This window comes from Rhinolophus sinicus, linkage group LG13 (assembly GCF_036562045.2).
Source record: "Rhinolophus sinicus isolate RSC01 linkage group LG13, ASM3656204v1, whole genome shotgun sequence".
Lineage (NCBI taxonomy): Eukaryota > Metazoa > Chordata > Mammalia > Chiroptera > Rhinolophidae > Rhinolophus > Rhinolophus sinicus.
Genome location: NC_133762.1, coordinates 26,638,947 through 26,652,638, shown reverse-complemented (window position 1 = coordinate 26,652,638; position 13,692 = coordinate 26,638,947). Strand labels below are relative to the sequence as shown.

General features: G+C 47.4%; 1 protein-coding gene across 1 annotated transcript in view; it reads right to left on the bottom strand.

The window, feature by feature from the left end:
• The window catches only part of PREX1 (phosphatidylinositol-3,4,5-trisphosphate dependent Rac exchange factor 1), a 178,027-nt gene that overhangs the window by 106,909 nt on the left and 57,426 nt on the right, over positions 1-13,692 (bottom strand). The window contains 1 exon segment of the mRNA XM_074318350.1: positions 3,233-3,304. Within this exon segment, the coding sequence (XP_074174451.1) occupies positions 3,233-3,304 (72 nt within the window).

Here is a 13,692-nt window from a genome sequence, read left to right as displayed (position 1 = left end):
TAAACTCTCCCAAACAATATATGAGTGCCCATTTCTCCATATGAATATATAAAGTTTGAAATGCACATATACTCCAACCCAGCAATTCTACATTTTAGAATTTGACCTTTCAATCAGTCATTTCCAATGAGGGGAAATTCTGCTTCTCAAGAGATGTTTGTCAATATTCAGGGAGATTTTGGGTTGTCACAAATTTGAGGGCGGATGCTATTGGCATCTCACAGGCAGGGGCCAGGGATGCTGTTAAACATCCTACAATACACAGGACCACCCCCCACAGCAAAGAATTATCTGGCCCAAAGTGTTAATTATGCTGAGGCTGAGACCTGGGTGGATGGCCAAGAACATACACTGCAGCCTTATTTGCAGTAGCAAAAGACTGAAAGAGGAAAAAAACCCAAATGTCCATTCATGGGGAGTTGTCAGACAGTTAAATGAACTGGACTGGTTACAATTAAATAACTTCCCACATGCTGGAATACTACGTAGCCTGTAAAAAGAATCTGCAGAACTGCGCTATGGATATGGAATTCTGGAATGATCCTTGATCTATATTGTTAAGGGAGGTGGGGGGAAACCATGGTGCCACACAGGATTCCAGTACGGGCCCATTTGTGTAAAACAACACACACAAAGCGTCACTCCTCTCTATGCTGGCAGAAGCGGAGACGACCTCAACGAGGACACAAGCTGGTGACCATAAGGGCTTCTGAAAGGAGGACGAGGGGAGGCTTTCATGTACTTTAGATCCTTTTGAACTGCAAACTCCTTTTTCTTGGGAACCATGATTTCACTCATATGTGGGGTATCATCTGAAAGCAACAACCAAATAAGGCAAACAGACAAACAAAAACTCATAGGCACAGACAATGGTTTAGTGGTTACCAGAGAGTAAGGGGTGGGGGGAGGTAGAAGAGGATAAAGGGGATCAAATATATGGTGATGGAAGGAGAACTGACTCTGGGTGGTGAACACACGATGCAGTATATAAATGATGTATTACAGAATTGTACACTGGAAACCTATATAATTTTACTGATCAATGTCACCTACATAAATAAATAAAAAAATTTTAATCCTTTTTCTGTTTCTATTTTTTTTAAAGGTGCATTTTTTTCCAAAAAAAAAAAAATGGTGCATTTTTAACTTTAATTTTGAAGAAGGCACTCACATGATTCAAACATCAAAACCTAGTAAAATGAATACAGTAAGGAGTTCCTCTCCCACCCATCCCCCCACTCCCCACCCACAGGTCGTGACCAGTGTTACTGTTGGTTTATGGTTCCTCTTAGGGTTTCTTGCACAGTCATTCATTCATTCATTCAGCGAGTACTTATTGAGCACCCACTGTATGCCAGGCACTGTTAGAGGCCCTGGGGATACAGCAGGGAACAGACAAGTGCCTGTCCCCATGGAGGTGACATTGTAATAGAAGGGGACAGACAACAAATAACGATAGTTTTCTAGGTGGCAAGAAGCAATAAGAAAACAGTGAAACAGAAAGGGAGTACCGGGACGGGGCTGAAGGAGAAGTTTGTACATTTAAATACGGAAGTGGGGTGAACTGATTTCAGTCAAGACCTGAAGGAATGAATCCAGCCCCATGGATCCTGCAAAGGCACCAGAAAGTGCAGAGGGAGACAGCCTGAGAGTGGGCAGGGAAGCCGCGGGGCTGGAGACTATTCCTCAACTGCTACGGTCTTGGGGGCCAGAGCCTTGCCCTGGGGGACGCCCATCCCATGAGGAGGCTGAAAGAATCACCCACAGTTTTTGGTTAGTTCTCTCTCTCTCTCTCTCTCTCTCTCTCTCTCTCGTTTTGTCCAGATCACATGGTTGATTCTCTGCTTACGTGAAAGACACATATGATAGATCCTACTGTTATACTTACTTCAAGGAATGGCTGCAAATTTTCAAAGTAAATATCTGTCTCCTGAGTGTACACCCAAAAGAAATGACAGCCTATGTTTACCAAAAAAAACCATATACACGAATGGTCCTAATAGCCAAAACCTGGAAACAACTCCAGTATCTATCCACAGAAGAATGGATGAGTAAATTGTGGTACTTTCATGCTATGGAATACTACACAGCAATAAAAAAGAATGCATCATGGCTGCACACAACCACATGGGTAAATCTCACAGACCTAACAGTGAGCAAAAGACCCACACATGATGAAAGGGCTCATTTTATATAAAGTTCAAGAACAGGCAAAAACAATCAATGCTAACTAATCAGCGGTTATCTTTGGGAAGGGGGCATTTCCTGGGAAAGAGCACAGAGGATTGCACCCTTTACTGTATGTGAGTTATACCTCATAAAAAGGTAAGTTTTTAAAAACTGTAATAAACTGCAATTTAAAATTATAATAGATAATTTTTAAGTTGTAATAAATAGATGTAATAAATAATAGGTGCTCAGTAAACACTTGCTGAATGAATGAATGAATGAATGCATAAAAAGCTCCGATCCCAGTGCTACCAGGGACCAGCCATACAGTGACCCTGGGTAGGTCTCTTTACATCTCTAAGCCTCAGCTTTCTTATCCAAAAACATGGGCTCAGAATTATCAACGTGCATGGTTACTGTCCAAGTTAACTGGGCCGGTGAGGGTGAGGGGGAATCCCATTTGACCAAGCCCTTTGTGTGCTGTACGTGCTGGCTCCTCTGACTCCCTCCTGCCCTAGACCAGGACCCTGGAGCCCCAAGGACTGAAGGGGGCTCCCCAGAGAGTGAGGTCATACCAGAAAGCCGGCCTAGGAGCACTGGGGCCTCCACCGTGCACACAGAGGGCCTATTGACATCCACCCAAAACTCCCCAGAGCCATTGCCAAGATGAAACCCGGACCCAATTACTCATCCACCCTGCCTCAGCACTCAATGCCCAGTGCGGGGCAAGGGCTGGGGCTGCCAGGCTCCCAGGGATGCTTGGGAAGGGATTTTCCGCTGGCTCCAACCTGGGGCCCTGGCACGAGGAGGCTGGAAGACAGGATGGGCATGTTGAACAAGGGGACAAAGTTGGAGAGTAGGGGCCGGAGGCAGAGTCCTCCTCACATCCACCAGGCATGGTTCGCTCACAGGACAGAGAGGCTTCTAGGGGCTGCAGGGAGTCAGCTACCAGTGGGGTAGGTACACCCCCAAACCCTGGGCACCCTCTGAGCATCGTCCTGGGAGAAGCAAGACACACAGCAGCAGGAACAGTCTGCAAAGAGGCCAGCCCAAGTGTCCACACCTTGACATTCTCCTCCGTGAGGCCCTTCTCCACTAAGTCGGCCACGTTCTGCCGGATTCGATGCAGGAACGCCTGGAGGAGAAAAGAAGGGAGAGGTGAGTGCCCATGCCTTCCTCTCCCGGGGATGGCCCAAAAGAAGGGTCACAAGTTCAAATGCCAAGTAGGACCTGGGAAGTACCATGGTCCAGGGACTTAGGCGGGGAGTAAAATAAACTTCCTCTGCCATTCAACAAATGTTTATTGAGCATCTACTATGCCTGGTACAGAGAACAACGCAAAGCCCTACCCTCAAGGAGGTGTCCTCACATGGCCCCTCGCAGACCACAGTTCATTTTCCCCTTTTTTTCTTTTTTAAAATGTCACTTCTAAATAATAACACGTTCACATGGCTTAAACCTCAAAACTACAAAAAGTCAAAAATAGGGAAAGTCTGTCTCCTACACCCCAGGTCCCATCCATCTCGTCCCTTCCCAGCCTCCACGGGAACCACAACTACTAGTTTCTAGTATATCATTCCAGAATATTTTTATGTGAAAATACACACACACATTGGTCAACGAGTACAAACTTCCAGTGATAAGACAAACAAGTCCTGGGGATCTGATGTACAGCGCAGTGATTACAGCTAATAATACTGTATTATACACATGAAAATTGCACTGGGGTAGCAATCATTTTGCAATATATAAGTATATTAAATCAACACATTGCACACCTTAAACTTACACAATGCTTGTCATGCGTCAAACATATGTCAATAGAGCTGGAAAAATAAATACACACATATATGTGTATATACATACATACACACACATATATGTATTTTTTTATTTTTCCCCCTTTTTACAAAAAAACAGCAGTGTACACAGGATGTGCTGCAGTTGCTTTTTCCACTTCATGTTGCTTAGCAATCTTTCCATATCGCTACACAGGGAATATCCTCCTTCTTTTTTTGACAGCTGCCCAGGATCCCTCTGTATGGATGGACCACAGTTATCCTGCCACATTTTTCCAGGGCTCGGAACAGAGAAATCATTTCTCTCCTCAGTGGTTCTACAGACGACAAAGGAGGGGAGTGGCGGGTCCTGTGGGGAACAGCACACACCCAAGGGGACAGCCGCTTGCCCCTCCAAGTGTGGGGAGGGAAGGAGGGAAGCAGGCCCAGTATCATCACATGTTCTGGGTTTTGTTTTTTTCCAAGAGAGAAGTCAGATATTAGGACTTCTTAAAAGCAAATTCTCCCCAATTTTTAAATGTTGACAAAAGAGCCCTCTATTTTTGTGAGGAACTGGATTTTAGGGGTTGAACATGAAAGTGGGGGACCAGAGTATAGGGGTGGAGCCAAGCTGAGAGATGATGGCAGCCTGATGGGGGTGGGGGCAGACAGAGGAAGAGCGACTGAGAAGGTCCCGTGGACAGGCTAAGGAGACTGAACAGATGTGGGGCAGAAAGTGGGAGATGGAAGATGGCATGGGCGGGGGGGGGGGGGGGGGACCAAGGCCGGTTACATACATCAAACAGCCTGGTTTGCCCGAACCCTAGGGTTTGGCCCGAGTTAGACCTGGCAACAGCCACATGGAGACCTGGTGAAAATTACTTCATGGTCCTGTCACGGCCACAGGGCCACGGTGAGGTATGATGGCCCACCAGTTACCCTCCCTCCTGTGGCTGATTATAGCATGGGGGCTCTGGGACAGGAAGGCTTGGGTGCACACACACTGTCCCTGTCACAGAGCTCAGTTGCAGGTTAATTAACCACCCTTGTTTGGGGAGATCTCTGAGTGGCAGAGAAATGGAGGCGACAGCTCCGGATGGAGGGAAGCAGGGGCAGGTGGAAGAGAGCAGGCTGGCCCTCCACAGATGGCTATTGAATCCTTTCCCACCACCTGGAGGGATGCCCATGGATGTCACAGGGAGCTGGCCACCTGCAGACTCAGGTCTCCTAAGAGATGGCACACTGGTGCTCTACATGGTGGGTCACAGGGAGGAAAGTCGTGGACACAGAGCAAGGCGGCCTTGCCTCTGTCCACGCTCACTGCAGGGCAATCTCCAGCAGCCCCCTCAGCTCACGTTTACGTCCACAGCCTGGACTTCTCCCCTGGTCCCCAGACTCTTACCTGGATTTCTGCCGACTCAAGACCCCCATCGGATGTCCACGGGGCATCTCAAATTTAACCCTTCCAAAACTTAGTTTCTGATCTTCCCTCCAAACCTACACCATCAAGTTCGTCCCAGTTTGATTAATGGCACCTGTGCCTTCCAGGAGCTCCAGCCAAAAGCCCTCCCAATTGTCCTTGACCCCGCTTTCTCTGACATCCTGTTTCCATCCTTCAGCAAATGCTATCAGCTTCACCTTCAGCAAGCGTTGAAAATCCAACCACTTCTCCCCACCTCCTCAACCACGCACCTGGTCCATGCCCCCATCTTCTCCTGCGTGGATCAATCCAGTCACCTCCTCCCTGTTCCTCTCCCTCCCCCACTCCCCAGCAAAGTCCTTTCTCCACACACACAGCTAAAGGGATCCTTTTAAATATCTAAACCAGTTCCTGCCAATCCACGGCTTAGAACTCTCCATGGCTTCCCACTACACTTTTTTAAAAAAGTCCAAATCCTTCCACGGCCCCTGAGGTCCTTGTGACCTTGTCTTAGTTAAACTCTCTGAACTCACCTTCCAGTACTCCGTTCCCCCCCCACACCTCAATCATCTTCAGCCACACCTTCTTTTTCTCTATTCCTTCTACCTGCCAGGCACATTCCTTCCTCAGGACCTTTGCACTTGCTGTTCCTACTAATGCGTTTCCCCGAAAATAAGACTTAGCTGGATCATCAGCTCTAACGCGTCTTTTGGAGCAACAATTAATATAAGACCCGGTATTATATTATATTATATTATATTATACCCGGTAGATTAGATTAGATTAGATTAGGATTAGATTAGATTAGATTAGATTAGATATATTATACTATATTATATTATATTACATTATATTATATTATATTATATTATATTATATTATATTATATTATATTATATTATATTATATTACATTACATTACATTATACTATGTTATATTATATCATGCTATATTATATTATATTTTATAAGACCTGGTCTTATATTATATTAAAATAAAACCGGGTCTTATATTAATTTTTGCCCCAAAAGACGCATTAGAGCTGATTGTCCGGCTAGGTCTTCTTTTCGGGGAACACGGTAGTAGGATATTCTCCCCCGGCTCTGCCCTGGGCCGGCTCCTTCTCATTCATCAGGCCGTGGCTCAAATGCCCCCTCCTCCACAAGGTCCTCCTGTCTTCATGAACTTGCCACCTTCCCATCTTGCATTAAGAGCCTATTTGACAGATAGACAGACTGAGGTGAAGCAATCTACATCGGCTCCTAAGAGAAGCCAAGATAAGAAGAGAGCATGGCTGGGGTGAAACCTTTGCCCTAATCCAACAACAGAGGCCAGGTTTGGAAACTGATGGTTTGGGTTTCAACTGCAGTCCTCCACCTTCCTGCTGTGTGACCTCCAGAAAGTACATTAGCCTCTCTGAGTCTCAGTTTAGTCTTCCCAGATATAGGGAGCATAGTAACACCATCTTACCTTCCAGAATGTATTGGGATAAAGGGAATGGGATAAATGAATGGAAGCTCCCTGAGTGCAGGGACCTTCTTTCCTTGTTCCCAGCTGTCACGGCAGGGCCTAGACTAGTACTGGCACACAGTAAGCACTCAGAAATCAAAGGAAGGGGTAGAACGTTCCTGGCACAATGCCTGACACATAGCAGGAGCCTCAACTAGGGCCACTTGGTAGCCTGCAGGTCTTTCTTTTTAGGGGACAATGGGTAGAGGGGCCAGGGGCCAGGAGTTCCTAGAGGATGTTTGAACAGGGCCTGTGATGCTGCCGGGAAAGTCCAGCCTCCAGCCTCCCCAGACTGGAGAGAGACAAAGGCAGCCTCATCCAGCACAGCCGGGGACAGCAGGAAGCTGGGAATGCAGAGAGGCTGACCTAGATTGGGGCTTCCTGTCCTGGTTTCTTCACACGAGCGCAGCCACCACTATTGTGCTGGAACAATTAGAGGCTCGGGCCACCCACAGAGGAACCGCAAACAGGCCAGTGTGATGGGTACAATGGGCAGCTCGTGACACGGAAAGAATGGGCAGGCAGGGGCTCTGGGCCCAGCCCTCGTGCTGCCCAAAGCACGACCGGCTTTTCCAGGCGGCGCCAATGTCCTCTGTGCAGGAGGGTGGTTGAAGGGACCCTCTGGACAACTCCTTGTACCGGCCCTGACAGCTTTGGCACACTCGGCCAAAAGCAGCTCTCCCCCTGGAAATCTCCCTTGGAGACGAGACCATTCTCAGGATTTCCAGGGCTGCCTGAGACTCTGCTTCAGCCATGCCGTATGCAAGCTGCAGCCCTGCCCGCGCCACTGCCCGCGTCTGCCCAAGGCCTCCTCTCCTGTCTATGATGACAGGGATGAAAACTACGTCAAGGATCCAGAAAAAGACAGAAAGAAATGTAGCGAACACCCACAGACGCCTCATTGCCCAGCTTGGCTGAATCTTAGCATTATGCCAAATGTGCTTTAAACCATTTTCAAAAGGAAATTCGTCAAGTCTGGAAAGGTGCCGACTGGGAAGGGGCACAGGGGTGCTGGAAATGTTCTCCTTCTTGATCTGAGCGGTGGGTCCACGGGTGAATGCATGTGCAAAGCCTCTTCAGTGTGCACGTAAGGTTAGTTCACTTTACCCACGTACCCTGTGACTCCCAAGCCCTCGTGCAGAAACAAGAAGAAATGAAATCATTACAAGAGGGGGCCCCTTGTGCATCTTGCCCTCCCTGGAGGTAGTGCTCCTCATTCCCACGCGTGCCTTTGCCTCGATGCGCGTGTGAATCAAGAAGCAATAAATACTATTTTACATGCTTGATGATACACGTTTCCATAAATGATGTGCTGTCAGCACCTTGCTTTCCCCAGGCATCACAGCATCCTCCACATTTATCCACATGGACATGTACATCCGGTAGCACCTGCTGTTCAGACCCCACCCACATCCCTTACCCCTGGGGAGCATGCCAGCACCACTTCAGCTGCCAGCACACACGTCTCTTGGCTTACCCGGAGCCACACAGCTAGAAGTAGCAGAGCTGGGCCTCAAATCCAGGCATCCTGGCCTGGTGATGCGTGCCCAACACACCATCATCACTGAGTAACTGTAGACAACACGCCACATAAGCATAAAACAGGTAGCAGCTGCCCTGTGGGGTGCCCCTGGGGAACCACCATTTGTCTGGAACCTGTGGACACAGACTTAGGAGGATAAATCTCTCCCTGGAGATAAAAAGGACAGAAAGAAGCCTCGAAGTCGCTCTCTGGGACCTACGCTGGCAACCTGATCGCTGAAGGGAGCGGGCCCAGCTGCCCCCAAGGACATCCCTGCCTTGGCCAGGGTGACCTCACTAAACATATGGCGAAACCTGAGAGGCCCAGGGGACCAGCTAGAAGGGAGGGGAGGTGGGGGCAGGGCGGCCTCAGACCACAGCAAGGATAGAGGAAAGGGGTGCCCTGAGAACCCCATTACCCCAAGTGCTTTGGGTGGCTAGGGGTCCAGGAAAGCAGAGTGTCATGGAGTAGAAAGGGCTTTGAGTCCAATTAATAATAATAAAAAAGCAATAACAACAGCAAAGGGGGGGCTTGTACAGCCTGCTCTAAGTATCCCCACACAGGCCAGAGTTTGGGGGAAACTCCAAATGCCCACTGACTCCTTCAAAGCCCAAATCCTATACTCTATCCATTCAAGTTCTGTGCATTTATCCCATGAGGAAAAATAAATCTCACATGTGGTATCAAGATTTAACTTCAGTATCTACTGTATAATTCTATCACTTGGAGTTGAGTTAAACAAATTGTCCATCTCAACAAAGGACAATCACGCTAAAAATGGTTTGCAGAAGTCCATCCATTTAATGATACAGAAAAAAAGTTGTTGATGTCTCTCTGTGCAAAAAAACCCAAGTTACAGAAGAGTACGTGAAATATAATCTAATTTTTAGTTAAATAAATTATCTCTACATAAGCATAGAAAACAAAAATACAGAATACCCTGAACTGTGTGAGAGGATGGCCAAGATTACTAACTGTTCCCCAATAGCTGGTCTCTCCTTTGCCTTTAGAAATAGAACCCTAAATTTTACAATAAAGACTGTATTTCCCAGCTTCCCTTGCAGCTAGGTGTGGCCACATGACTAACTTTGAGCTAGTGGGGTATACGCAGATGTACTATGTTAAAACATCTTGAAAGTATCTTTCAGGATGAGGGGAGGAACAGGCAGGGATTCTCTTCCACTAGTCTTCCTTTCCACTGATTAAATAGCAAATGTGATGCCTGGAGGTCAAGCAGCCATCTTGCACCGTGAAGTAGAAGCCATGTGCTGAAGATGATGGAGCGGCAATACAGAAGGAGTTTACATCTCTAATGACAGTGGAGTTGACGTATCTACCCAGAGCTGCCTATAATTCAGTAAAAAAGAAAAAAACTCCCATCTCACTTAAAGCACTGTTACTTGCATTTTATCTATAGCCATGGAACCTAATTTTGAGAGTGGAATTATCAGTGATTTCAATTTTCTTCTTTCTTCATTTCTTTTTTCCAAATTTCTACAATAAACATGCTACTTTTAAATCCAAAGTCCCTTTATGACATGTTTTTGTTTGTTTGTTTCTTTTTTTCTTGGGCAGGAGAGGTGACTGTGTACCAGACTCTTGCCCATCCCAATTACCACTTCCTCAGCATCTTTCCCCAATTATCACCTTCCACAGGAGGCTAGTCTGCATTCTCTTCCTGGAGGACACACGTCCCCGTGAGGAGAGGGCAGTGTCTACAGGCAGAGAGGAGAGCAAGAACCAGGCATTACGAGGTGAAAAGGCTTTCCTTCTGCAGTGAGGCCTCTGAGCTACCCACTTCTCCTTCTCCATGTTGACTCTGGAAACCATAAAGCACCCCAAGTTCTCCTCTGGCTGCCCAACTCTTTCAAAAGCCTATTCCGCTCTTAGAAACTCTCTCTTCTCAAATGTTAGAAAGGTCCTGCATGTCTTAAGGAAGCAGCATATGAGAGCGTCTGAAGCCCAGAGGTTAGAACCGCCTGGTTCAGATCCTGCCTTTGCCACCTCCTGCTGTGTAGCCTAGACCAGTGACTCGACCTCTCTGAGCCTCATCTGTAACACAAATGGGGATCATAAAATTACTGACATTGTAAGCTATGGTGAAGCTGAAATGAACTACTGCATGCAAAGCACTCAAATACCAGCTCTGCTGCTTACAAGCTGTATGACCTTGGACAAATTACTTATCCTTTCTCTGCTGCAGTTTCCTCCTCTACGGAGTAGGGATAAAATGAGTACACAGGATTACAACAAGGGTTACAGGAGCTAACACATGTAACAAGCACTTTGAATGGTGCCTGGTACATAGTAAGTGCTCAATAAAGCGTTAGTTAATATTAACTCCACAGCCCTACCTTGAGATTATAGAATATCCTCAGGGAGTCCGAGCCCTGGTGTAGATAAACACAAACCTACTGTGTTTCCTAAGGAAACCTGGAATTAGATCAACCCCATTTATAGACCTCCTACTATGCGCCAGGGACTTTACATTTATCCTACATTATTTTTACTTATTGTTATTTAGGTTTTCCATCCTCAAAACAGTTCTATTCTCGGCTGCGTCCTAGTCCCCTGCAGCGAGATGAAGGGGGAAGCCTGCATCACGGTTTCATCGTCACCACACGAAGCCATTTGCTACCTCGTCAGGGCACCCCTCCACCTCACTCCCTCTGACTGCCAACTGCATGACCTCAGTGAGTCACTGAACTTCCCTGAGTCTATTTCCTCATCCGAAAAAAAAAGAGGCAGTTGTGGAGGTTTAAGCAAGATGATGTAGGTAAAAACTTTGTAACTACAAAGACTTCCTGGAAGAACGATACAGAGGCTGGGCTGAGAGAGGTGGGCTGGACTAGGAAAGGAAACAGGAAATTGCTTTTGATTACGTTTGGGTGGGGAGGGGAGAAAGCCCTGACCAAGTATTAACCAGACCCACAAGCATTACCCAGGGCCTACTGTGCACCAGGCACCAAGCTGGGCACTGAGACATACACACAAGACGACCTTGCCGTGGCCGGGGGCGGGGTGGGGGGTTCATTCCTGCATTCATCTAGAGCCCACAACACATCAGTGAATGCACACATCAGACGGAATCCCTGCCTCATGGAGCACTGGCAAGACAGACTATAAATGGATTTTAAAATAAAATGGCAGGTAAGGATGAATGCTATGAAGAAAATTAAAGGAGACACGGGAACCAAGAGGGACAAGGTAGGGGAGCTATTTCACAGAGACGTTCATGGAAAGCCTCTCTGAGGAGATGGCATTTGAGCAGTATCAACCCCAAGAAGGAAAATAACTACCAAGAAGGGTTCCTGGTGGCTAATTGGGCTCAAATTTTAAAATAAAGCCTGACAGCCACACTTTCGGGAGAGGCCCACACTAAACTGTCTGCCTACACTGTATTCCTGCCAGCTGAGATAATCCTTATAAAGGAGTTCCTGGAAGACTGAGGCTTTTCCCCTCCAATCAGAGCTGTGCAGCTATATCCTCATTAGCATATTCACTGACCAATCAGAGTAGACCAATCAAACTTTGAGGATTTGGAGTCCTCATTTGCATGAGGATAAACTAATCTGGGTCCAGGGGTGAGGACTTCTTTCTATGTAAGTCAGCTCCTCTCTGGCTCAGAAAACACACCAAAGACTGTGTTTCCCTGGCTGTAGCTGTCCTGCTGCAATGAGGACTGCCTCACAGACATGCCAGTCCACAGCCGTGCTGTATCGTAATTGAGCTATAACACTGTTGACATATCTCACAGTCATGCTGTATCACAACTGAGGTGTTTGCACTGAATACACCACCCCCCACACTGGGGACGCCTATCGGAGCTGAATAGGCACCAACTACCATCAGTTGACAGCAGCTATTCAGGCACTGAGGTGAGGGATCAGCTGTCTGGGTGTCTGAGGGGACGGTCATTCTAGGTAAAGGGAAAGTCAGTGCAAAGGCCCTGAGGCATAGTCATTCTCCCAAGACCATCCTAAACCAAACTATCTGTCCCTACGCCTACGCTGTTTTCTTCACGGCACCTGCTACTGTGGACATTATGTGTGTCCACTTATCAGTCTATTGTCAATCCCGTCAAGAGTATCAGTTCCAGGAAGGCAATGATGTTTGTCTGTGTAGGTCACTGTTATCCCCAGAGCCTAAGACTGGCCCCAGCACATAGTAGACCCTCAATAAATACGTGTTTAATTGACTAATCAATTGATCGTCTGGAAAAGACTCCTCCTACCACCCATCCCCATCCAGCTTCGAAACCCTGGGTGAGAACTGAGTGCCTAGTTCTCACCCAGCACTACCCCATCCCCCAACCATGGAGGAAATTGAAGCAAAAACTGAGTTGCTACAACCTGTTGTAAACAGGTCTGATGCAATAGTGGGGAAGAGGGACCACATAAGGGAAGCCAACACTCTTCCCCACACAGACCCTACTCCAGGGGCAGGAGCCCAGCCTACAGTCTCCCTGAACTTGACAACAACCCACCAATCCTTCAACAAAGATTTATGCAGTGCCTGTTACGTGCTATCAAGCTATAACTCACTCTGATGGGTCTCAAATTGGTGGCCCACAGGCATGTTCAGTTTGACCTGCCGTAGGCATTGAGAAAATTCAGGCCTATGTTTGAATATCAGATTTCCCATTAAAATCTCAGTTTCCAGCTTCTTTGAAAAAGCTGACCACAGGTCTCAAATGTCCACAGGGCCACAGCTGGCTGCAGTAGAGTGGCAGCTGTCATCGTTACCCAGAGTGGATACTCCTCTGTTTCCCACCACCCAACCTGCTGTTGCACTCACGTTCCTGCCTGACCCTATGGGCGTCTGGATGTGAGACCGCATCCTACTCATAAGCCTGACAAATGTGAAGCCTGCCATTCCCCGCACCCCCGTCCCCTCACCCAGGGCAGACATCACTAATGGAGCATAGAGCTCTTTCCTGCTGAGTCTTCTGTGCTGTTCAGAATTTCTCACCCCTCACTGTTGCCACCTCTACCCAAATGTGGTCTGAGATGATTCCTATTCTAACCCCACTCTGCGCCACGTCTGTGGGTCCCTCAGCTTTTTTTCCTGAAGAATGGGTTCATCAGAGTGAGATTATAGCAGGGCTTCCTAACCATGGTACCACTGGTATTTGAATGAGTAATTTTTTGTTATGGGGGCCAGCCTGTGAATTATAGGATGTTTAGCAGCATCTCTGGTATCTACCCACTAAACGCCAGTAGCACTCCCCAGTAGTGACAACCGGAAGTCTCTAAACATTGTCCAATGTTCCCTGGGGCCAAAGGGGCGGGGA